At 53.4% G+C, this 24,208-nt stretch overlaps 3 protein-coding genes across 4 annotated transcripts; 2 read left to right on the plus strand and 1 right to left on the minus strand.

The window, feature by feature from the left end:
* The first annotated feature begins 351 nt into the window (after window positions 1-351).
* On the plus strand, window positions 352-3,465 carry AGMAT (agmatinase). The gene is made up of 7 exons (XM_032201671.1): window positions 352-626; window positions 723-925; window positions 1,511-1,559; window positions 1,659-1,854; window positions 2,029-2,208; window positions 2,453-2,537; window positions 3,312-3,465. Exons 1-7 carry the CDS (start codon window positions 352-354, stop codon window positions 3,383-3,385), a joined length of 1,062 nt encoding a protein of 353 aa, XP_032057562.1. The 3' UTR covers window positions 3,386-3,465.
* Window positions 3,466-5,917: 2,452 nt separating this feature from the next.
* On the minus strand, window positions 5,918-15,253 carry DNAJC16 (DnaJ heat shock protein family (Hsp40) member C16). The gene is made up of 14 exons (XM_032201441.1): window positions 15,084-15,253; window positions 14,327-14,393; window positions 13,552-13,882; window positions 12,440-12,624; window positions 11,720-11,824; window positions 10,975-11,133; window positions 10,521-10,651; window positions 10,032-10,215; window positions 9,665-9,847; window positions 9,338-9,414; window positions 8,773-8,853; window positions 8,576-8,674; window positions 7,833-8,003; window positions 5,918-7,435 (listed from the first exon to the last, which is right to left on the minus strand). The coding sequence occupies exons 1-14, from the start codon at window positions 15,251-15,253 to the stop codon at window positions 7,039-7,041; spliced, it is 2,340 nt and encodes a 779-aa protein (XP_032057332.1). The 3' UTR covers window positions 5,918-7,038.
* Window positions 15,254-15,409: 156 nt separating this feature from the next.
* On the plus strand, window positions 15,410-22,624 carry CASP9 (caspase 9). 2 transcript variants are annotated; one of them, XM_032201484.1, is made up of 10 exons: window positions 15,410-15,541; window positions 16,367-16,580; window positions 17,113-17,193; window positions 17,541-17,572; window positions 18,837-19,013; window positions 19,583-19,672; window positions 20,296-20,443; window positions 20,960-21,139; window positions 21,582-21,687; window positions 21,990-22,624. In XM_032201484.1, exons 1-10 carry the CDS (start codon window positions 15,410-15,412, stop codon window positions 22,111-22,113), a joined length of 1,284 nt encoding a protein of 427 aa, XP_032057375.1. In that variant the 3' UTR covers window positions 22,114-22,624. The 2 variants fall into 2 exon arrangements, with proteins under 2 accessions (XP_032057375.1, XP_032057376.1); XM_032201485.1 differs by having other exon boundaries at window positions 21,582-21,691; window positions 21,990-22,130.
* The last annotated feature ends 1,584 nt before the right edge of the window (window positions 22,625-24,208 follow it).

A 24,208-nucleotide genomic window follows, 5' to 3' on the forward strand; every position in this document is an offset into this window, starting at 1 on the left:
GCTCGTTTGCCTCTTGTGCACCTACAATTTTCCAGAGTTCAGTCTTTTCTGTTTCATTTTCATCCACGTGACATTTCCCTGCACGTTTCCAGTTTCCCAGTCGTGCTAATCCCCCAACACCACCATCTTTGCGGGAGGCAAAGCTGCTTGCTGCCTGGCTCCTCTTGGGGAGGATCAGAAAAAGGATTGTTGGCAGGCGTGGGGACGTGCAGCCCCTCCTGCTGCACTTTGAACCCCAGGAGGGCGACAGGGCCCAGCTGCTTGGCTCCTGGCCCAGCCGTGACAGTCGAGCCAGGACGGGGCTGGGCTCCGTGCGTGGGGCAGAGGGTGGCTGGGAGCTGTGGGGGCAGGATGAGGCTCCTGCTCGCTGCTCCACGGCTTCTCGCATCCCCTGCAGCAGCCCCCTTGTGCCATGGTCCCCGCCTGCCACCCACGGCTCCGTGCAGGGGAGCCTCTCGCCGCTGGGGCTCGAGCTTCAACGTGCCCCCCAGCGCCGAGTTCGTGGCCCGGCCTGTGGGGATCTGCTCCATGCTGAGGCTTCCCGTCCGCGCCTCCGCAGAGGGGCTGGATGCAGCTTTCGTCGGCGTCCCCCTGGACACGGGCACGTCCAACCGGCCGGGAGCCAGGTAAGGACGAGGTGCGGTGTCGGAGGAGCTGGAGCTTTGCTCCTCCTGCCCTCCCTCCTTTGCTCCTCCTGCTCCTGTCTCTGTTTGCCCACCCAGGTTCGGTCCGCGCCAGATCCGTGCCGAGTCGGCGATGGTGAGGAGGCACAACGCCAGCACCGGGGCGGCGCCTTTCGACTCCCTGCTGGTGGCTGACGTGGGAGACGTGAACGTCAACCTCTACAACCTGCCCGCCAGCTGCCGCCTCATCCGCGAGGCCTTCCAGAAGATCGTGGCCTCGGGCTGCGTGCCCCTCACCTTGGGTAAGGACCCTTGGGGACCTCAGTCCCCCCCTCACGCCACAGGGGCAGTCGGGAGGCAGCTGAGCCGTCAGCCACGTGCGTTTGGTGCCCTGCTGAGCGGGACCCAGGGCGTCCCTCTGCAAAGTTTCCAGCCCAAACGAGCCACCTGCAGCGTGCTGATTTGCACGAGGCGTGATTTACGCCTGTGCTGAAGCAATCACAGCTCTGCATCACTGAAGGAAGCCGGTGTGTAGGGTAACAAGGGGCAAGGTATGGGTTACAGGTTCCTCGGGAGTAAATCATTTATTTTTAACCCATGCCAAGGGTCCCACTCCATGAGATTCCTGTGCCAACGCAGTCACACATCTCCAGGCCTCCTGTTCCTCCTGTTTTCCCAAGGAGGAGAGAGGAGAGGAAGGAACCTGCACCATGGAACCTCAGGTTTCCCCAAGGAAATGCAGCCCTGCCTCTCTATAAACGAGTATAAACGGGTATAAACGAGTGCAGTATAAATGCAAGGGGGGAATAAAAACCACCAGAGAACAAATACAACAAGGGTGAGCTCCTCTTGCCATGTGTTGCATCCCCTTCCTCATCCTCCCGCAGGTGGAGATCACACCATCACGTACCCGATCCTGCAGGCCATGGCAGAAAAGTGAGTTTCTGACCTGGAAATGGGGAATATGGGCCCGTGGTGGATTTGGGGCCGCGAGGTGTGGGGTGGGTGCTAACGGGCCCGCCCTGTCTCGCCTAGACACGGCCCCGTGGGGCTGGTGCACGTGGATGCTCACACCGACACCGGCGACAGGGCCCTGGGGGAGAAGATCTACCACGGGACCCCGTTCCGGCGCTGCGTGGACGAAGGGCTGCTGGACTGCAGCCGCGTGGTTCAGATCGGCATCCGCGGCTCCTCCTACGCCCCCGACCCTTACAAATACTGCCGGGAGCAGGTGAGCTCAGCCGTGGCTGCTTTTGCTCCCCAGAGCTCCGAGCTCTGGAAGCTGCTCGGGGTTAATAGGGGTGCAAAAATGAGGAGGGTTCCTGCCTCCTGGCCTCATTTCCATAAATCCTCGCTGGGGCTGCACCTTGCCGGGGGGCGAATGCTGATCTCGTGCATCCTGCAGGGATTCCGGGTGGTGCTGGCCGAGGATTGCTGGTTCAAGTCTCTGGTGCCGCTGATGGCAGAGGTGAGGCAGCAGCTGGGGGCCAAGCCGGTCTACATCAGCTTCGATATCGACGGGCTGGACCCTGCCTACGCCCCGGGAACTGGGACGCCGGAGATAGCCGGGCTCACGCCCTCACAGGTGAGAGGTGCTCAGCTGCCTTTCTCAGGGCGAAGGGGACGCTTGTGTCACCCCCAAATGTCCCCCTGCCTCCTCTAGGGGATGTTTGTCTCCCGTTAGAGGTCATAGGTAGGAAATAAGCGAATTTCGACCGTGTAGGCTGGGTCCTCGGCAGCTTCCCTCTTCTGTGCAAGGGGGAAGCAGAGCCCAAAGCAAGCTGCTAGGTCAGACGCGTTCCTTCAGCCCAAGTCTGTTTTCTTCCCAGGCGTTGGAGATTATTCGTGGCTGCAAGGGGCTGAATATAGTGGGATGTGACCTTGTGGAAGTTGCACCGATGTACGATGTCTCCGGTGAGTCCAAAGAAGCCTCTTTTGGGTCTGTGCAAAGCGTCCTGGGGGCTGGGAAAGGGCTTGCGCCCCTCTTTCATTTTCGCTAGGTGCCACCTAGTGTTGAAAGCCAAGCAGCGGGCGCTGGGTGATGCCCTGAACAGCGTGCTAGGAGCTGTCGGGACTTGTTATTGTCATCCCACGTCAGTGGGGCAAAAAGGCAAGCGTTGGGAGCTGCTTGCTGCATGAGGACACTGAAGGAAATGCAAAGGAGCGATGGGCTTTGGGGGCCGAATGTCCCCCGTCCCCTGGTCACAGCCCTGGGAAATGCTTTGCCAGCAGAGAGGTTGGGCAGCTCGGCCGGGCTGAGGGTTGCCAGCGTGGCACCAGCAGTGTTGAGCTGCAGCAGTCTCAAAGGGGGCAGATAAAGAAGTAAAGAAAACAAAAACTGGGCAAGTGAAGAAAAATCAATGTTGAAAAATCAATTCGGCACATAAAGCCGGCGGGTAAAGTGCTTCTGCAGGGTGACAGCGGCGGTGCATCCCCTCTGTTCCACGGCGTTGGTGAACAAAACCAGAGGTTTCAGCAGCTGGCAGCGCCGTGGGCAGGGTGGTGCAGGGACAGGCAGAGCTGGGAGGGCTGCAGGACGGGGCAAAGGAGCACGGTGACATCCTGCCAGCATTAGGAAAGGGCCAAGAATGGGAAATGCCAGAGGTGGCTGAGTGCTGTGGGTGAACGCAGTCAGCATTCATAGCCTCGTTTTTATTTATTATTTATTGTCTCTCTGTCTTTCTGTAGGTAACACGGCCCTCTTAGGGGCCAACCTGCTGTTTGAAATGCTGTGCGTCCTTCCCGGAGTGAAAACAATGTGAGGGCAGCTCCTGCCTGGCCCAGGGCTCCTCTGCAGGTTGTGAAGGTAAAGCAGCACCACCAGAGACACCGTAAGAGCTCTCAGTCCTTCAACATCCTGCTCTCTCCTCCACTTGCAGCAAACGCGTGCTTTTCAGTACGGAATAAATGCCATTTCCTGCTAGAAGAGGTAATTTCAAGCTCCTAAACTGCAGATGGGTTTTGAACAGCGCATTTACTGGTGTCTGTAGGATCTGAGTTTGCTTGGGAAGGAAAAAGACGAGGCTAATGGCACTGCTGCTGTGGGAACGACCCACCTGGCAGCTCTGTGCGTCCAGGACCATTACAAACCCGTCACTGGTAAAAGGATTTTCCCAGTAAGAGACAGAAGCAGGACAACTAACATAGAGCTCTAGAGGGTGGCTGCGTGAGCGGCACCTGCGGCTCGTTCTGGCAGCTGGGGCTGTTCTGAGCTGGTGAGGACACGAGGTCGGGTTGCACACGGAAACACAGAGCCACCTCATCACACATTAAAATAGTTTATTTTGGTTGCGAATCCTTAATCGCCTTAAATCAAAATGACATCAGTGCCTGGTCACAAATACAAAAAAAAAAAAAAGAAAAAAAGAAAAAAGAAAATAAAACAAACGAGACAAGTTTGCCAAATAAGTTAATTTCCCTCCCTCCCCAGTATCAAAAGTGCAAAATATGAACTTTGTTTTCAGTCCCACTTCTCAGGCTGTGTTCGCGTCCTGGTTCTGGCAGGCTCTCAGAGAGCAGGAGTGGAGTCGCTGCTCCTGCCACGCTCAGCCAAGGGAAGAGTTGTGCACGACCTTCAGACTCGGGGCCTGCTTCCCTTTGCTGTAAGGACGTTTTGCTTCGGTTTCTGAGTGGGGTGTTTGCTTGGGCGTCACCAAATAGTGCGGTAGGACTGAATTCCCTCAATCTTTGGGTTACGAACTACCATGTGCATAACAATAGCCAGTGCATTTTGCTGAGGACACGTTAGGATGCGGGGTGGGTGGCAGGTTAGAAAAGTCTTGGGGAGGGGGAGGTCACGGCTTGCACTTGCTGGGAGAGGGTGGACAGGTCTCAGGTGTGAGCAGCAGCTGAGAGGCCTCTGACCACGCTCCTCTACCAGAAAGCAAGCACCCAGTGCTCCGTGACAGTTGCCACAACTACCTAAATGGATGATTTTAGACCAGTTTGGCACGTGCTGCAGCCCCTGAAAGATTTTCTGCTAAAGAGCAACACGTGGGTGCTGTACACCTGCAGCCAAGTTAATATGGGCTGGCCGAAAGCAGCGAGGGGCAGAGTTACAGCAGCGGTCGCAGCTACAGAGGAGCTGTAGTCCTGGCTGGCTTGGGGGGGCTGCTGCAAGTGCTCAGCCAACAAAACTCAGGCAGACGGGGCTGCTCAGCTGTGCTAAAACAAAAATAAAAGGGTTCCAGCATGCGTGCATCACAGAAATTGTATCCTGAAGGCCGTAAGGCCATAGCTTTTTCTTACTTGGGGCAGAGGTGATTCCCTTGCTGTAGTACAACTAGGCACTTTTTTTTTTTTCCTAAATTAAGTGTCGAGTTTTCTTCAGGTTCCTGACTAGCTGAAGAGCTGGCAGATGGATTTGTTGATGCTCATTCCCTATCCAAATAGTGTGTTTGTGTGTGTGTACATGATTCTGTTTGCTTTTACAAGCATTTAAAAGTTACGTGGAGCCTTCCCCTTGGTAGCTGTCCACTCGGCTACAACCTCCTTCCAGCTACCTCCTTGCACAGCGACTTGGGGAGAAGCACGAGCGCACTACAGCGATCGTTCCAGCCCAAATGCCATCAGGCCTCCCAACGGCAGGCCGATGCAGCACTACGTGTGCACCTCGTAGCTTCCTTCCTTCCTTCCCCCTCCCTATTTCTAACATCTCATTCATGCGACAGCACAAGCTGCAGCCCAGAGGCCGCCGAGCTGAAATTAAGTAGCCTCACGTCAGGTCGGGGGGTAGCACGGGCAGCGCTGGGGTCACCCGCTCGGGTGCGGTGGTAACTAAGAAGGCAAGGGTGGAGTGAGCTTTTAGCCAACGCCACGTGCTTGACGAAGTGTTTTAGGATCAGGGGCAGAGCCTCACACAAAGGGCACCCCGCTCCCAGCCTCGTGGTTCGGCAGCCCTGTGACCTGATGCTCTGCAAGCTACTCCCGCAGCAGGTTTTGGGTTCCTGCACTGTGCAGCTGGGGGAGACACCGCAAGGATGTGCCCCGGAGCGGTGCGAAGGGAACACAAAGCCTGCAGGATTTCAGTCCTGGCTGTAGGAAGAAACCCTTCGGCTTTGCTGCATCATCTGAAGAGCTGAAAGCAACTGGGAGCCTGCTGCTGCCGTCCCCTGCCTTACAACCGGGCGGCCTCCTTCCCCCTCCATGCTGGAAGTGGCTGTCGGAGCATTGCTCGAGCAAAGCATAAACCAAGCTGTGCTTTGCAGCTGTTCTAGCTGTACACAGACCTATGTGTTCAAGAAGGAAAAACAAAACAAAAAGCAACAAAAATAAAAGAAAAAAAACCAACAAAACCAAGGCAGCCTGCATGTTGAGAAACACAAGTTTGTGGCAGGACCGAAACGGGCGAGATGCTGAAGCATCTTAAACCCGCACCTGAAACAAAACGAGCCTCGCACGTCAGCGACGGTCTGGTGAGATAACAGCACTGCTGGGGCAACGTTTCAAGAACGCGGTCACCGACGAGTTAGGTTCCTCGATACAACGAAAGGTCGGTTTGTACTACGGATGTAAGGGTGTTGGAAAGGAGCCCGAAGCGGCTCCCTAGCAGCTAGGTAGAGTTTCTTTTACACATCTACTGGCTCACAGCAGCGTATGCCTACAATCTGAGGACACAGGTAAAGTTATGGCTCTAAGATACATAAGTCTAAAACCGACAGAAGCAGAAAGGCATCTGGGAAACGATGTGACATTTAAATGGCTCAACACCTTTACAGTATTTACGGCTGTGCAAAACCCCTTCCCCTCCCTGGTTACGGTTTTAGCTGGTGAAGCTGCACGTGGAACTATTACACAAGGAGCAGGAAACATGCAGAGCGCCTACGAGCCCGCCCCGCAGGTGAGTCCCAGCTACAGGTTTGCTACGAGGGAGCTGCTCCCGGCCACCCTCCAGGCCACTTACCCCGGGAAAGCCGATCGGTACGACTGGTGGGAAGCCTTTTGGAGGAGGGTCTGTAGGGTCTTGCCACTGTTACACCATGCACCATGGGCTAAGCACGTGGGGAAGGGGCAGGGGGAAGAGAACCACGACCCGCGCCGCGGAACTGGCCGCGTTCAGTCCGGACCGAGTCGCCGCGGCCGGGAAGTCGGGGATTTTCTTTGACCGAGGTGAAACGAGAGATGGGGCGAGGGTGGCTCGGGAAGCAGACGTGGCAGGATGAGAAGGGGGAAACGGCCTTCTTGGCTCTGCGGCAGCACGGCATCCAAACGTGAGAACGATTCGGTGGAGGGCGTTTCGGCGCGCTTCGCTGCGCTCCAGGGCTCTGCATACGGGGAGAGATTTGTTTCTGGTCGCCGTCCCTCAGAGAACTCATCTGAAAGGTAAGGTCCGTTCATCACGATTGTGTGTTTGTTCCGGAAAGAGCGGTCCCTCGTCATCTTCATAAAAAGTGTGTTAGAATCTCTTTAAAAGCCCTCAGTCTAGCGCGGGCCACGAGGGGATGTAGAACCTCTGTAAGGAGCCCTCGAGAAGGCGTTCCATCCAAAAGGACAATTTATGCAATTTGTTTTTAATGGATCTAGACCCTGGGCTGCAGGAGGATTTCCCTCTGGCTTCGGTGTGCAGCGGGGAATCGTAGTCCTCACACGACCCCACGGTTCCCCCCTCGTCTCCTGATCTGTGAGGCTTAAAGAGGCAGAAGTATTTCTTGTGGCCGTTCAGGGCCAGGACGTAGCCCGTGTAGTCGCGCTCCAGGAAATGTTTGTCGTACTGGTTGGGGATGGGAGCGGCGTCCTGCGCGAACTCCAGCAGGTACTCCAGCCACTCGCGGTGCTTGTCCAGGCTGAGGAAGGAGAAATGAAGAGAGCTGCTCCTGGGAGGAGAGCAGAGGAGAGAAGCAGGATGAGCACGGCTTCCAAGTCAGGCTGCAGGTCTATGGGACGGGGGAGCTGCGTTTCCATAGCTCCTTTTTTTAAATCTCTTCAGTACGGGTGACAATTACTAGCATGCAGCACCCCACGAGGGTTGGAATGAGGGTACAGCAGAAGCAGGAGCAGTGCTAGACCCGTCCGTCCACCTTCACTGAGTGAAGGACGAGGAAGGCCACTTGTTTTTTGGCGGCTCATCACTGCTAACGTGCATGGAGGCTGCTTTGTCTGCTCTAACCTTTCCCTCTTGGCGGAGCCCAAACCACTCCCAACTTTTCATCAGAGCAGCATTAGGCAAGGAGTTAAAACATGACCAGAAACCTAAGAAAGGGCCCAACCTACCCTGTGAACGTGTAGACTTCCAAGGCAAACTTCTGGAGGAGGGCGGTTTTCGTGGAGTTCGAGAGGATCAAGACCACGTTCATGTGACCCGGCCTGAGGCGCACCAGGTTGCTGTTATAGTTGATGTCTGTGAGCTCGGTCACCTCCACAAAGCCTTTTTTGGGAACCCTGCTGCAACAAAACAATGACCGAGTGAAAGGGCAACAAAGGAACGGCAGCAAACAAGGTCAGGGAAAGTGAACTTGTCCCCCTGCCTTATGACAATCATTCCCCAAGCCAGTTTTTTTGCACCTGCAAAAGCCAGAGCTGGATCTTCCTCAACAAGCGCGTCAGACCTTTGCCTTTCCACAGAGGATCTTGTCTGGGGCAAACTCAAAAGGTTACGAGGGGCACAGAGAGGAAGAACGGCTTCTATGTATGATAGGGAGGAGCAGCTGGATGCAATGAGACCTGCTGTAAAGTCCCATTTTATCCTGGATTGTCAACACAGCTGATTTCTCTCCCGTGGTAGTGGGAATTGCTTAATAACTAAATTTCTGAACCCATGTCCCTGCTGCCCAGGGTCCTGCTAAATGCCACTCCCTTGTGCCTTTCTGTGCCCGCACTGCCCCCTGCAATGACTGCTCTACGTCCACGCAGCTCTGGCGCTTCTCTGCCTAACGCTCTCTGTGCTCCCTCTTTCCACGGTCACTCCCCAAACAGTAACTCAGCAGAAAACGTTCTGGAGAGAATAGAGAGGGAACCTGTTACTCTCTTTGCTGAAGTTTGTGTCGTTCTTCTCAGTCTTTGTGGTCGCCTCTTCCTTCTCAGAGGGAGGAGAGTCTCTCGTGTCGCTGGAGTCACTGCAAAGGAATTATTTGGGGTTTGTTTAAAGGGCCGCTTTGGACAGAGACGCTGCTGGCTGGACTGTAAGATCTAGGATGTTTTGGCATGCACTCACCTGAAAGCCTGAACAATAACGGTGCCGAAGAGAATGAAGAGCGCAGAGAAGAGCAAGGACAGCAGGGGCATCATTTCTCGCCTGAGGGAAGATTTGCAAACAGCAATCAGCTCTGTGAGCTGCATGGTTTCTGCTTGAATTTCAGCTGCTGCCTGCCTCAAACAACACCCTGCAGTTTCCCCAGAAACTTGGTTTATGTTCAGGGGTCTTAAATGTGATGCAGATTTGGAGCGCTACCCTGCTCCCCCCCAAAAAGAGGAGGAGGATAAAAATGGATCAATTTTAAATGAAGGCTAAGGGGAAACGGTGAAAAGCAGCAACAGATAGGGCTGGCCTATTTTCAGAGGTGTAATATCCATGCTGTACCTCAAGGCAAGTGCTTGAGGCAGAAGCTATCGTCACTGTGGTGTCACATCTCTCCACCTTAACCTCAAGAGAATACAGGCACCTGCCTATTTTGGTATGTTCTCCATTCCTGTTAATCTGAGCCTGGTTCTACTATGCGTCTGAACAAGAGAGAAGCAATCTTGCTCCCTGTCGAGACTCGTGAGCACTAAATCCATACCAGTTACTGTGAAACAAACTGTCCCAGCAGTCCAGGACGTAATCCAGCGTGGAATAGAACCATCGGATAAGGAACATCTGTTTGAGAAAAAGGCAAAAAGAAAAAGGCGAGTGACAAAACTGTTATCCACAGCACTGATGTGACTCGTACCCCTCTGAACTGAACCCCAGGCCCAAAGCTGCTTGGGAAGCTCTTCATTCCCCGAGCAAGTAAACTGCTAAGAATTGTGCCTTGTTATTTTAAGGTGCAGTTCCCACTAACGACTGTAACAGAACTGTCCGAGAAGGTTTCACAGGTGTGAAGCAGCTGGAAATGCCAAGCACTTACGGGAGCAAGCTCATCGTGCAAGTCTTCCAGGACGGTCTCTGAGGAGAGCAGGCCAGGGTCCGTCCTCAGCTGGTCCAGGAGGTCCAGGAGGATGAAGTTGTCCTCTTTGCTGCCTTGCCAGGCCTCCTCCAAGGTCTTGTAGGCAACCTTTCCTGCGCTGTTGCGCCTCTCCAGAATGACCACCTGGACAAAGCAATGACACGACAGGTGTCAGACAGGAAGGTACTTCTGTTTGAGACAGGTGTTACGCTTCAAATCCCTGCCCAAAATTAGGAGTCAGCTCAAGGTACAGCACCCTACGCAGAGGGATGCGAGTTAGAACAACAGGAGAAAAGAAGCAGCAGAAGAAAACAAAGGTAACGCTCACGGCCGATTTTCCACGGTACTTCTCCTCATCCATCAGCAAGGCGTCCGCAAATTCCGGCTGCCGCTCGTTATAGATGTGTGCAAACCTCAGCACGTCTTTCGTGTTGGCCACAGCAAAAGTCAAAAACGCCTCGTAAGCCTCAGCAAACTTATCGCCTTCTCCAGTAAGCAAGACCACGCAGTGCCTGGGAAACACAAGGGACAGGGCAGAGTAAGAGCTCTCTTTCTGCTAGCCAGAACGATCCTGACGGGACAGAAACCCCACCCGTTAGTTTGGAGCATGCTTTTGAAAGCCTGCCTTCTGTGTGATCAGCTCTCCAGCCTGCCACCCCATCTCTCCTTCCTTCTACTCGCCCTCTGTCCCAAGATGTGCCCAGTAAAGGCACAAAAACTGTCAGACTGCACGGACGCCCAGCACCCTCCAATGCAGTCATTTCCTTCCTCCCTCTAGAGGTTTTAGGGGACAAAATGGGTTTTTGAGGAACCTTACTTCCGCTGACGGTGCGACTTCTTCACGGGACACAGCTCCTGAAACAGCCTCTGGTTGGTGAGTCTGGCTGCCATGAGGAACTTATTCTGGGAAAGGAAGTCGTCGATGAGTTGCTTCTTCATATCTCGTGCCTAGCGAGGACAAAGAGCAGAGGGGGTCACTAAGAAGTTTGAGGAGAGTAAAGCTGTTGGAAAAATCACAGTCCTCACTGAAACCCTGCCCTGGGACATTTTGAGGCCCTGAGACGAAGACATTACCTGCAGCTCTCCTCGACAGAAGGTCAGCCACCCATACCTGGCGCTTACCAAGCCACCTCCCTCCTAGGTCTTTGCTTTCTTTGCTAAAGTCACAGGTTCCACGAAGAATTAATACTTTTTACTCTGAAATTTGCCACTGGCCAACTTCTCATCGCGTGCTTGCTGAGAAAACCTCTGCGCCCATTTCACAGCCCTACCTGCACGACATCCGCGGGCTTGTCGATGTGCTCCTTGAAGACCATCATGGTCGGAGTGTAGACGTTGATGTTGTACTGGCTGGACAACTCCTCGGTGCCTCTGAGCCCGACGTACACGTAACCAAAGGACAAGTAATCTCTGTACGCAAAGGCGGTCAGCTGGACGGGAAGAAAGCACCAGCAGACGTTTACATCAGAGAGCCAACAATGTTTTTTCCCCCAAGTGCTCACGTTAATGTGGCTTCGAGAGCACCTCCTGCTGTTTAGATGCCATCGAGTGTGTGCTGGAAGAGGTAACGGCCGCTCTGTTCCCTAGCTGAGCTGCAGTTTGCGTGCTCTTGGTTACCGCACACACAGTCCTAATGGATCCACAGCTTTTTTTTTTTTTTTTTACAAGCTGACATTTTGCACGGCAGCAGGGGTTTCTTAGGAAACGGCCTTTCCAATAACCCAAATTAGGGTGCTGCAAAAAGCTCTCCTTACTAGGCTAGCGTGCTTCTGTGGCTGGCAGCCCCAAAACCTGCCCATTTTACATCTGCTCAAGCCACACCCGTGTCGGGGCAGCGAAGCCACCTCCTCCTCCTGGCCGTGCTGTGTCCAACCGCTGTAAATTAACTCGCCTTCTTAGAACGAGCAATACTGTGCAGAGGCAGCGGTCCAGCCCTGCTCACAACAACCCTGCGTTTTCTTTTTGGACAGCTGGGTTTATCAGCGAGTCAAAATCCAGCCCCAGAAATTGCGTTACCTTGTACAATAACGGCACAACCGGCATGTGATCGAACAGAAGGACGTGGGGCTTGTTTTCCTTCTTCCAGTTGGACAGAAAGCGGATGTAGTTCTTATCTGTAATCTTTAAACAGAGTCAGAACGTTAGTGTAGCCTCACGACAGTTAACACGTGCAGAGCTGTACGATTAGGGGCCTGAGCCGAGCCTGAAAAAGCTGCTCAGGTGTCTCAGAAAGGCTGCTGATTTGTCCTTCCAGCTGTCACAGCTGTGTGACAGGACCGCAGTATTCTTCAATGAGGAGGCAGCAGGTAGCTCGTGTCTAGGTTTATGAGGGCTGCACCACGTTACCCCAAGGGACGGAGGGCAGCTCCTGCCAGCTAACAACCCAAAATGGTCACAAATGTGCAGCTTTCACGTGGCTCTTGTTAGCCAGGGGGTGTTACAGCTGCGAGAGCAGCAGACGCTGCACTGCTGGCCTAAATGGGCAGTAGGGCAAGGAGCCCTGCCACGGAGGGAAGAAGTGACACGGAGCCTGTTGTACACTTGCTTCTGAGCCACCTCCAGGGTTTGTAGGTGTAGTTACAGCTCTCAGCACACCTCGCTTCCCCAGCCTTGCTCGGATCCTCTCACAGCTTGGGCTGAATTAAATGGATTTGACACCGAAACAGCTGAAGAGAGCTGACTACCCAGACACAAGAACCAACCAGCACGCCGCACGCCCCTCTCGCTGACACCAACCTTTTCCACCAGGTTCCCCGGCAGCAGGTTCTCCACGAACTGCCGCAGGTTCTCCCGAATGACGGCGTTGTGGAAGAAGGTTATCTTCCCGTTCATCAGCCCCAGTATCGACGGCGTGCTGTGAGCCCCTAGGTGATGGGCGAGGCGCCTCTCATACCCGGCGTGGACAACTCCGATGCCCACTCCTGCAATGGGAGAGCAAATCCACGTAAAAGATCACGGAGCCAACCCCCCAGAACAGAAAGCTGAGTTTTAAGACCCCTCCTCTTCTCCAGATCCCTCCTTGGGAGCTGTTTGGATCACAACCCGTCCTAAATCTGTACTTCCCTACTGAAGTCCCTTGAAACTCATATATTTAAAATCAGTAGTGTTATCAAGGGAGAGAGGGAACGTGCTGGCCTCTTCTGTTCTGCCCGCTGACGTTGTGTGCCCTACAGGAACACCCGCTGGGGGACAAGCAAGCAGGGACCAGAAGGCCTTTGTGTCCTGCTGCCTGTCAAGCCTACGTTTTTGGGAACACGCGTGCAAGAAAAACAAGCTGGGGACCGAGAGAGCAAGTAGGAAGTCTCTTGCTGGCACCCAGGTACGTTTCTGATCTGGCTGCTAAGCCCCCAGGTTTCATTCGCAGCCCTTTCAGGTAATGGATTCCCACCAGGTGCTGTATTCTGCAGGGATCTTTGCTTATCGAAGCCATCCAAGTTCAGGACAGAGCCTGCAGCATTCACAGATCAGCCCTCGGCCACACAGTCATTTCTTAGCGTCAGCCGCTGGCTAAATCGCTCGCCACACAGACAGGGTAAAGGCACCTTGCCCTCAACGTCCCTGGGGTGCCTGAGGGAATGACAGTGAAACCTCTGCGTACAGAGAGACAAAACTGTGAGTCAGTAGGAGAGCCTGTTTTCTTCCCTCATTCCTAACACTTAGCTTCATCAATTACATTGCTATTAATGCCCCAGAAAGGGTTAGGATGGTGGATAAATCTCTGAGGCATTCTGTGGCCTAAATTTAGTCTTCCAAAGCTGAAGGCGATCGCTGCAGCTGTGGGCAGAAAACTTTTCCCCAGCTTTGTTCCGTCGGGAAGCCTCACCAGACCCAAACGGCCCCGTCCTTACCCAGTGCCTCCAGTTCCTGAGCAACTTCCTTCCACACGGGCTCGATGTGGATGCAGCTGAAGCACCAGTCTGAGGTGATTTTAATGAGGTAAGGTTTCTTGAAGCTATCTGGCACGATGTCGTTGACGTAATGAGAAAAGTGGAGCAAATACTTCTCGTCGGAGGTGTCGCGTCTCTCCGAATTAAAGGGGAAGTGAAAAAAGGACTCATCGAAATAGAAGCCTTCGTGGAAGTGGTGGAACTGGCGATGCTGGTGCTGGGAGAAGCCCTGGCTTTCCCCGGCATCACCGTAGCGATCGAAGTTTGCCCTCTTTTCCTCGTTGGAGAGAATCTGGGGAGCAGATGACAGAAGAAAAGTTGCCTTACGTAAGGTCTGGGTGGCGACGTGACAACGCTCTCCCCAACCACTGAGGGTTCTTTCAGGGCAGCACAAAGTGCTGACACGCTCCCTAAGCAGCACGAAGTCCTACAGAGAACTTCCACGAGGAATAATTTGAGCTGTCCCAAGCAGGGCAGCAGTGACTGTGGCTTACATCAGCCCCAGGACGCTCCTGTGTCTGTGTGACACAGCTGGGGCTGTGTGGGTGCAGCGCACACACTCTCCTCCTACCTCGGAGGCTTTTCAGGGAGCACAGGGCTGACCCCTTTACAAACCTCTCCACCAGCAGCCTTCTTCTGTGTAAACATCAAGAGAAAAAGCAAAGCGGCGTGCACCACAGGTCCCTCAGCTTATTAATTAAAGCTTTGATGGGGCTGAGCACCGAGAGCGCCTTACCTCGTAGGCCTTGCTGATCTGGATGAATTTGTCCTCTGCTCCCGGGTCCTTGTTTTTGTCGGGGTGCCTAGGGGCAGAATGAGGGACAGGGGCTGTATTCGTGTGGGAAGGGGCCGGCAGCTCTGGGGGTATACCCAGAGTCCTGCAGCACCTGCCCGAGCCAGGCTTACACACTGGGACTGGGCTTTGACACCAGGGTCCATTTCCTCATCCCAACCCCACACCCGGGGGTGTCCCCAATTCACCGGGTGTTCCCTGCCACACCGGAGAGGTCCTCGGGCCGAACAGAGGGGCCGTCTGGATGGATACCAGGGCCCTGACTGGGTCCTGAGGCTGTTTGACCGGGTACAGGAGCCCTATGGCCGGGTACCGGGGCCGTTTGGATCCATATGGGGGCCCTATGACAGGGTACTGGGGCCCCGTGGCTGGCTACCGGGGCCTTTTAGATGGGTACCAAGGCCCAGCGGCCGGGTACAGGGACCCTATAACCAGGTACCGGGGCCCTATAACCGGGTACCGGGGCCACTTGGATTCGCACTGGGGCCCTATAACCGAGCACCGTGACCCTATAACCGGGTACCGGGGCCCAATATCCGAGTCCCGGGGCCCTACGGCCGGCTACCGGGGCCATTTAGATTCACACCGGAGCCCTATAACAGGGTCCCAAGACCCTATAACCGAGCCCCGTGACCCCATAACCGAGCCCCAGGACCCCATAACCGTGCCCCCTCCCCCTCCCCACACCCCCCCCATATACCACTCCCGCGCCAGCCTCTTGTACGCCTTCTTAATATCAGCCTGGCTGGAGCCTCTCCCCACTCCCAGCACCCGGTAGGGGTCGAACTCGGCCTCTCCGAGCGCCGCCAGCAGCAGCAGCAGGAGGAGGGCGGCGGCGGCGCAGGCCGGGCCCGTGCGGCCCAGCTCCATGGCGGGCCCCGGCCCCCGGCCTAGGCCCCGGCCCCGGCCCCGGCCCCGCGCCGCTTCCGGCGCGCCCGCCCCGCCGTTGCCATGGCAACGGCGGCGCGGGGGATGCCGGGAAGGTGGCGGTGTGGGAGGGGGGGGGTAGGTGGTGACGGGGCCGCCATGGAGGAGCGGCGGCGGCGGGCGCTGAGGAGGAGCCGGGTGCTGCTGGTGGAGCGCCTGCGGCCGGAGCCGCTCTGGGAGCCGCTGAGGGAGCGCGGGGTGTTCACCGAGGCCATGCTGGAGGAGCTGAGGGTGAGGGGATGGAGGTGGGGAGGTGGGGAGTACCCCCCCCCCACCCTTGAGGCCTGCCGGTACCGTGAGGTGGTTGGGGTGCCTCAGGGAGGCTGTCAGCCGTGGGAAGGGTCCTGAGGTCCCGCAGCCGGGTATGGGGTGCTGAGGCTGCCTACTGGGACCCTACAGCTGGGCACTGGGGTCTTACAGCCGTGTATGGTGCTCTACGGCTGGGTACGGGGTGCTAAGGCCACCTGCCGGGACCGTACAGCCAGGTATGGGTCCCTACGGCTGCCTACCGGGACCTTACAACCACCTACTGGGACCCTGCAGCAGGGTATGGGTCCCTATAGCCGCCTTCTGGGTCCCTACAGCCATGTACAGGGCCCTATGGCCGCCTACCAGAACCCTACAGCCAGGTACGGGTCCCTGTGGCCACCTACCAGGACCTTACAACCACCTAGGGGGACCCTACGGCTGGTTATGGGTCTCTACAGCCACCTACTGGGACCCTACAGCTGGCTATGGGGCCCCACGGCCACCTACTGGGACCCTATGACTGGGTACAGGTCCTTACGGCTGCCTACTGGGACCCTCTGGCCAAGTATTGGTCCCTATGGCCACTTACTGGGACACTATAGCTGGTTATAGGGCCCCACAGCTGTGTATGGGATCGTACAGCCGGCTACAGGGGTCCTGTGATCAGGGGCATCCCCTCGTCCTGCTCCCCCCTGCAACTTAGGGCCCGTTCCCTGGCTGTTTCTGAGGCACCTGAATGGGGACAGCAGGGGGGCACGGCTGGTGGGGTGCCTCTGAGCCTCATCCTGTTTTTTTTTGGCCCCACAGAGTCACCGCACACGCAGGGAGCAGGTCCGGCAGCTGGTCATCGACCTGGAGAGCCGCGGGCAGCAGGCCTTCCCCGTGTTCCTCTCGATCCTGCGGGACACGGGGCAGGGAGAGCTGGCGGATGCTCTGAGCGAGGCGTGCGGGAGCCTGCCCTCACAGCCCGTCGACCTGAGGCCTGTGGAGCTGGAGCCGAGTGGAGAAAAGCGTGGTAAAAGTAAGTACTGAGGTGGTTCTGTGCCTGGTGAGGTGCAGGACAGGGGGTGGCAGCCAGAGCTCCTCGTGCCCTGGAAGTGCAGTGGGCTGGCGAGCAGGCTGGGAGGTCCTGGTTTTGTTATCCTGGAGCATGGAGCATAGAGGGGACGCTGCAGAGCTGCTGGGAGAGCGTCATCCTTCCCAGCAGGGGGGATTGTTAAGCTCCAGCTGCTCTCTGGCAGCATCACGAGCCACCTTCCCCTTCTTTTTGCTTGGACTCTCCATTCTACCCCCATTGAAAATGGATTTTGTTTCGTTCTTGCTATTTCTGTCTCATGCTCTGCTGAACCTGTGTGCAGCCCCACAGCTTGTATGCATCTGTGTGCAGACCCAGCTGGTCTTTGAGCCCAAAAAGGGAAAACTGGAAGCGATGTCATATCACCCCTTTGCAGCAACGTTGCTGCAGGCTCTGGCCCTTTTGGGAAACTGAGGCTGTTTGCTTCTAGTGTGAAGCAGTGGGGGAGGAAAGAGGTGACTGTCCTGTGCTGTTACAGGTGAGAGCACCGTGGAACGTTTGTCCATCCCGGTCCAAGACAAGAACGAACAATTTCGAGCACCTCCTGCACCAGCCCAGGGTAAGCAACGTCCCAGTAGCCCTTAGGAAGGTCTCAGCACCCCGTCAGTTCCTTGTTCCTCCTGGCACGCTGTCAGGAGGCTCGTTACTGCTCCCTTTATGGGAATTTCCAACCATCTCGGAGGAGTGCCAGGCTGGAGGCAGCTCCTCCCAGATAACAGCGCCCTGTTCTGCCCAGGGTGTTCTCAGGCAGAGCCAGGCTTTCTCCAGGCTGGCTCCCCTGCTGCGTTTGGGAAGGGGGAATTCACTCGTGTCACCCCCACCTTACAGCTGACAGGGCAGGGTTGATGTGAAGAAGGGATATAACAACTCCTCGTTAAGTGCTAACTTCTCTGTTGTGTGTTGTAGGTTCAGCTGTCGACAAGAGCGACCACAATCTGGTTGGTATTCTAGATCCTTTTTGCCTTCTTTCTATTCCAGTTTGTCTGTCATTGCATCTGAGTTCTTTATTGCCATTCGTCTTGGGGTTCTGTGTGCGTGGCATGTGAGAGCCCGTGCTCTATGAAGTGAAAAGACAGAGCAGGGTTTAAGATAATAATGTTTATCCTCAGAAGACAGAGTCAAACATCAAAAAGTGAGGCTTGTTGAGGCTTAAACTTGTATTTGGACTGAAGGAGTCCCAAAGCACAAAGCTCCACAGCTGCTGCAGCTGTGACAGCCACTTCTCACACTCCACAACCCAAAGAATTGCTGTGGGCTGTAACCAGGCCGGGTGGCTCAGGGAGGGTCAATGATTAGCCAGCTCCTCCTTAGGAGCACCGTAGCTGTGCCACAAATAACCCAACATGGAGCTAAACGTGGTGCTTAAACAGTTTCCAGCAAGACAGCTAATAATTTCCTCAGGCACCCAGACGTGTATTGTCTGTGAGGCAGTGTTGTGACTTGGTAATCACGGTGTTGAAAAATAGAAGCAGGGAAAATAGCAACAAGCACGTGCGGCAGCTTGAGCGCACCAGGAGGCTCGCAGCGAAGCAAGCAGTCAGGATTTGGAAAGGTGTTTTTTGGGAGCCACCTTCTGAGCACGCAGCTCGCTTGCTCCTGATGTGGGGTGGATGGTTTGGCTGCGTGAAGCTCGTGGCTGTGTCAGCGGAAGGGTTTGGGAAGCTCTCCCAAATTGCTGCTCTGCTGTAGTTGGTGCACGGTCTGAGTCTCAAGGAGGTTGATCTGCCTGGAGTCTTGGCTCATCGCGTGTGCTCTGTGGGTGAGTGAGCCTAAAAAGCTCCCGGAAACTTACCCACAGAATCACCTAGGTTGGAAGAGGCCTCCAAGATCACTCAGTCCAACCTCTGACCTAACACTAACCACTCCTCCGCTAAACCATATCACCGAGCTCTACATCTAAATGTCTTTTAAAGACCTCCAGGGATGGTGACTCCACCACTTCCCTGGGCAGCCCATCCCAACGCCCAACAACCCTTTCAGTAAAGAAGTTCTTCCTAATATCCAACCTAAACCTCCGCTGGTGCAACTTTAGCCCACTCCCCCTCATCCTACAGTAGCAGAGCTGTGGAAAATCTGTGAGATGAGCTGCTTTAAGACCTCCCATTCTTGTGTCCCACCTGGCTAGCTGCAAACGCTCTGAGTATAAGAGGGTGTTTAAACGTGACTCTTCTAAAAATTCCCTTCTGGGTTTGTGCGTGCCAGGTGTACCAGCTGAAGGCAGACCCGTGCGGACACTGCCTGATCATCAACAACATCACCTTCAGCCCAGACTCCGGTCTGTCGACTCGAACTGGATCCGACGTGGACTGCGAGAGGCTGGAGAAGCGCTTCAAGTCCTTGTGCTTCCGCGTCCAGACCTTGAGGGATCTCAAAGCTCAGGTGAGGGTGGCAGAAAGGAGCCAATTCACCCTGCTGGCTGAGTTTTGGTTCCAGGATGTGATTTACAGGGAAACTGTGAGGTGCTGTTTCCATCGTAGCTCTGACAGCCTCTGTTTTGGGTGTAGCCAGGGGTTTGATTTGCTTATCTGTGTGCGCCTCAATTGCTGCTCAGAGTTGTGAAGGGCAGGCAGGCAGCCAGAGCAGCTGTCAAAAGTAAGGCGAGGTGATTTGCTTGCCAGCCCACCTCCTAATCAGGAGCAGTGCATCTCAGCAGGTGAGTTGTGTAGAACAATATTTCATGTACATTGCTGCACTGTGAAGGATGCAGCGAGGAAAGAAATCTGTTTATCTAAAGTGAGCGATGTGAAGTGACAGAACTACAGAAATACTCTGCTTTGGGGCACGTGTTTGGGGTCTGTGTCATCCCACTTCTGGTCAGAAAGCAGCAGAGAGATCGACTGGATCCTTCTGAGCAGCACAGCTGGGACAGGCCAATAGGGCAGGGCCCAGGTAGTAATCTGTGGCCAGCGTGTGGTTTGCAAACCCTTACTGTGATGTTTTTGTTGTAGGAAATCAATGCAAAGCTGCGCAGTCTGGCGCAGCAGGACCACAGTGCCCTGGACTGCTGCCTGGTGGTCATCCTGTCCCACGGCTGTCAGGTAGGTTTGCCTCTCTTCCGAAGCAGCAGGGAGCTAACGCTTTCATATTTGGGGGAGAGAAAACCTCAAAAAAAAAACATGTAAAAACTGCAGCCCGAGCCAGTGGTGCTGTTCCAAAGGTCAGGCAGCCTTTGGACAAGTGCTCTCAGCTTCTGAAGGCAGCTCCTGCAATTCAGAACCAGATGGTGGGCATAGAGCAGAGGGAGGTGGTGCTGACCTTTGTGCCATAGTTCCTGAGCCCTTCCTGGTTCTCCAGCTCTACTAAAGGCCCAAATATCCCAAGTTGTAGGCCTCGAAGCGAGAGGAGAGCAGCTGTTCGCAAAAATGTTGTACGTTGTGTGCCCTTTGTCCCAGAGGGTAAAGAAGCCCCTTGCAGGAGGAGGTGGAATAGGAGCTGGATAATCAGGGAGGTCGAATTTCTGGGATTTAGGATGTTTTAGATGCCTTCTGGGCATCCCTTCACAGATACAGTGTGCATAATTGCACAAATATGAGGAAGTGAGATGTATTCTGGTAACTTTATGCTGGAAAGAGACAGAAAAGAGAGCACTCGTGCAGAAACAGGTTTCCTCTGAGCTCACCATTCTTTCTGTGTTAGTAGCTCTTGGATTTTCCTCTTTCAGACAAGCCATAATCAGTTTCCTGGAGGGATTTATGGAACGGACGGAATAAGTATTCCAATCGAAAAGATTGTGAAACATTTCGATGGGTCCAATTGCCCAAGTTTGAGAGGAAAACCCAAACTCTTCTTCATCCAGGCCTGTGGTGGAGGTGAATCTTTGTTTTAGCTCCAGACGTGTAAGCAGGCTGTTCAAACACAGTTAGGCTTTGGCTTCTCCTTCCTGTTCTGTCCATTGCTTTTTCCTCCAGCCCTTTTTTGGTATTCCCAGCTGTGTATTCTTACTTCTAATGTGGGTCGAGTCAAAGGACTCGCACGTGAGCATCTCACAGGAGGACAGAACCGGCCTGTGCGTGCTGGAGTAGTTCTTTCACACAACTGGGAATGCAGCACGGGAGGAGGGTGTGCTGCCTGCCCCGGGTATTTAGCCATGAGGTTAGCAGGGAAGCACGGCCCGAGGGCACCTGCGTGAATATCCTGATAGCACCAACTCCAGCAGCAGGGCCAAAGAGCAGAAAAGCTCTGTTTTGTTGGAGGATTTCCTTAGGAAAATAGCATTTCTGTAACAGCATTTCTGTGCTTTTTTTTCCCATCACTTGATAACGGGGGATGTACGATTGCTGAATGTGTCAGGAGAGCAGCGGGGTTTCTTGTTCTGCTTTTTGCAGACCAGAAAGATCACGGATTTGAAGTGGATTGCGATTCACCCGAAGATGAAACTTGCAGAAGTTCCGTAGAGTCGGACGCGACTCCTTTCCAGGTTCCCTCGGGTAATTTGGATGAGCCAGATGCCGTAGCCAGTTTGCCCACACCCAGTGACATCCTGGTGTCCTATTCAACCTTTCCAGGTGAGATAGCTCGTGCAAATCATTTGCCTGGTACAGAGCAATTGGTGCCAAGGGTGCTAGACTCGTACCCGAGCCGTCCTCCTAGTTCTGCAGCCAGATTTTGGAGATCTGGGGGAGGCAGCTACTGCCAAACTGCCATGTCACAATGTGGTTGGTATCCGTCATCGTACAAAGATAGCCGTGTTCTGCACGCTTGTTTGGCACTAGCTGGCCCTTTCTTAGCAACAGTTGAGCCTCTTGTAGCATCAAGATGAGCAGATCTTTCACAATATCAGGCAGAAGCAACGGGTGTGAAGAGATTTTGGATTGGTTTGCTGAGTTGGTGGAAGATTCTGAGCTTCATGGCCAAAGTTAGGGGCAGCTGTCTGGTGGAGAGGGCACTTGGAGGTGTGAAGCAAAATAAGAACAGCTGTAGGAGTAATTTCTTCTCCTCTCTCTGAAGGTTTTGTCTCCTGGAGGGATAAGTCGAGCGGATCGTGGTATGTGGAAACGCTGGACAGCATGCTGGGACAGCATGCCCATTCTGAAGACCTGCTAACCATGTTGGTGTGGGTAAATGTCTTTTTTTTTTTTTTTTTAATTACTTTATTACTTTTTCTCCTCCTGTTTGTAGTCTTGAAAGAGATGAAGGCAATAACCAGAGCTGCCATCAGTCAGGGCAGGCAGGCCTACATTTGTAAAAGGAGCGACATTACTGAACGTAGTCTTGAAAACACAGCTTTTAGTTTGTCAGGAAAATCCCCCACCCAAAAAAAATATTGCCTTAAAAAAATTGTCAGTTTGCCTTAAAATTGCCATAAAAAATAGTTAGTCCCACGCTCAGCACCTGAAGCTGTCCTTCTGTTCCCAGGTGGCAAACGTCGTATCTGCCAAGGGGAAGTTCAAGCAGATCCCGGGCTGCTTCAACTTTCTCCGTAAGAAATTCTTCTTCATGTGCAAGTGACGAGTGGGCGCTGAGCTCCCCTCCGACGTGAAAATCATTTCTCTGTGGCTGGACAAAAGCTGTGCCTGCCATGGCTCGGACCGACTGCTCCTGGTGGCCTTTGTCTGTCCGTGGAGATGCTCGTCTTGAGAAATCTGATCTGTGAGCAGCCATCGCTGTGAAATAGCAATAAAATGAGGACTGGCCCTGTGCTGGCGATGAGGAAGGGGCATCTGAAGGAATCGCCTTTGCCAGGACCATCAGCCCCATCCTCTGTTCATGGGGCCAGAGCCTCTACCTGGCCGTGACGTGGCTGCGCTCTGCCTCTTGGTGCTGGTCTCTGATGATCGTGTTTGTGTCCTCTGCTGCCTGGCTAGCTGATTGAGGGAATCAATGGAATTGACCGATGGAATAAATGGAAAGGAATGATTTCTCCAACAACAATTTTTCGTTCTCAATAAAACAAAAGGCAAAAAATCTTTTCTATTGTGTTGTTGTCATCCGTTCCCTCTCACGTGTGCCCTTTCAGCATGTGCCAGAGGCTAAATGTGTAGCCTAAGCGTGTAGAAATGCCTAAAGTGTGCAGAGCAAGAAACCTTGCTCGAAAAGTTTAGTCTTCTGCTGTTAACGCAGCAGAGAAGGGGGAGCATGTCCTTCAGAGGAACCATGTGGATGCTGAAAGCGCAATACTGCAGGAAACTGGTGAGGATTCCTTCAAATATCAGTTCTGGTAGCATCAAAGCCCTTGCAAGGTACTTCATGTAGTTTTGATGACATTTTCAGGTCACAAACTGTATGTGTTTGCGAGTTAAAGGGAAGGCATCTGTAAGCCTGACGAGCCACAACTGTGTTGTGGCAGGTGGGGAAGGGATGTGCAGGCTGGCCATCGCCCTCCTGGCCCAATTCCTGTGGCAGAACAAGGCCAGGGTGGAGAGAGCTGCTCCAACAGCCACATGGCCACAGTGCTTGGGTGGGTCTTCACAGCTCCTTTTTGGTGCACGAGGCTTTCAGCACTTCAGAAGCCCCGTGGGGTTGTTTTCAGCACTGCAAATCCAGATCGCACTGTGGTCTGTTTCCCCCACATTGTTAGCAAAGGGGTGTTTGCAGTGACCAGGGGCCGTGTGATGCTCAAATGTGTACCTTTACCCTTATGTGTACTTACTTTTGCTATAAGGTTATGTACGAACATTGTGTGTGCAAGTAAAAGAAAAAGTAAGGTAAGCAATCAGCGCTGTACTTCTGTACAGGAAAGATCTAAGTACTTATCCACGTGTATTTAACCACTCGCAAATGATAGTGTCCGTTTCTGTTTACAAAAACATACACCCTAAAAATGCATTCATTTGACGACGTGAGGTCATTACTGGAACAACAGCAAGGTGTAAACACGCTCGTGTAACGGGCAACAGCTTTTGCATAACCAAAGGTTGCGTGGAGGATCTCATCGTAACTACACGTAGGTTGTGTATGAGGAGTATGGGAGTTGTTAAATTACTGTTTGCATAAAAGAACTTTTAACCAACTTACCTGTATACAGACAAACTACTTCGATTATGCACTTCTAAGCAAATTTCAGCTAGTAAAATACTTTCAGTGTATGCTGTCAACAAAAATTTGAGTACCTATAAATTCTCTGTCACTACGTGTAAATTTATTGCAAGCATGAAGTATAAATAATGGAGGTAGTTTTTCTTTACAATTATTACATAATGTTTGTACTTAGATCAAACATTGACAGTAGATAAAGTCATAAGTAATAGATTACCCAGTACAAGTTATAGATTACTTTGTATTTATGGAAATAATGAAAAATAGGTATGAAATTTTGTATACAGTTATGGTTTTTCCTTATTAGACTCCATACAACGTACAAAGTACCAGTTTAAAATCTCTATTTTTTTGTACAGGTACCTAAGTACTGTGTGAGTAACTGAGTGCTGCAAAGTTACCCACGTACTGGATAAGTACAAATTTATTCTACTATGTTGTCCAAGTTTTCTGAGGAGATAACTGGCATAGTATAATCTAGAGTACTAAAATTACCTCTCTCTATATATACGTGCCTATCTACACTATCGTGTGCTATAGTTACCTAGCACTTTGTACTTTCTAGAAAGTACATTTTATTACTCTTCTTATTGTCTGTA

Source organism: Aythya fuligula, chromosome 21, assembly GCF_009819795.1.
Source record: "Aythya fuligula isolate bAytFul2 chromosome 21, bAytFul2.pri, whole genome shotgun sequence".
Taxonomy (NCBI): domain Eukaryota; kingdom Metazoa; phylum Chordata; class Aves; order Anseriformes; family Anatidae; genus Aythya; species Aythya fuligula.

Coding starts and splice junctions, on each gene's coding strand:
- CASP9 (XM_032201484.1), top strand. CDS start 15,410: ATGGAGGAGCGGCGGCGGCGGGCGCTGAGGAGGAGCCGGGTGCTGCTG. Junction 21,140..21,581: donor GTCCTATTCAACCTTTCCAG/GTGAGATAGCTC, acceptor CTCTCTCTGAAG/GTTTTGTCTCCTGGAGGGAT. Junction 21,688..21,989: donor GACCTGCTAACCATGTTGGT/GTGGGTAAATGT, acceptor TTCTGTTCCCAG/GTGGCAAACGTCGTATCTGC.
- DNAJC16 (XM_032201441.1), bottom strand. CDS start 15,253: ATGGAGCTGGGCCGCACGGGCCCGGCCTGCGCCGCCGCCGCCCTCCTC. Junction 8,854..9,337: donor AGTTTGTTTCACAGTAACTG/GTATGGATTTAG, acceptor ATCTTCCCTCAG/GCGAGAAATGATGCCCCTGC. Junction 8,004..8,575: donor TTCAGCAAAGAGAGTAACAG/GTTCCCTCTCTA, acceptor GTTTTGTTGCAG/CAGGGTTCCCAAAAAAGGCT.
- AGMAT (XM_032201671.1), top strand. CDS start 352: ATGAGGCTCCTGCTCGCTGCTCCACGGCTTCTCGCATCCCCTGCAGCA. Junction 627..722: donor TCCAACCGGCCGGGAGCCAG/GTAAGGACGAGG, acceptor TTGCCCACCCAG/GTTCGGTCCGCGCCAGATCC. Junction 1,855..2,028: donor ACAAATACTGCCGGGAGCAG/GTGAGCTCAGCC, acceptor TGCATCCTGCAG/GGATTCCGGGTGGTGCTGGC.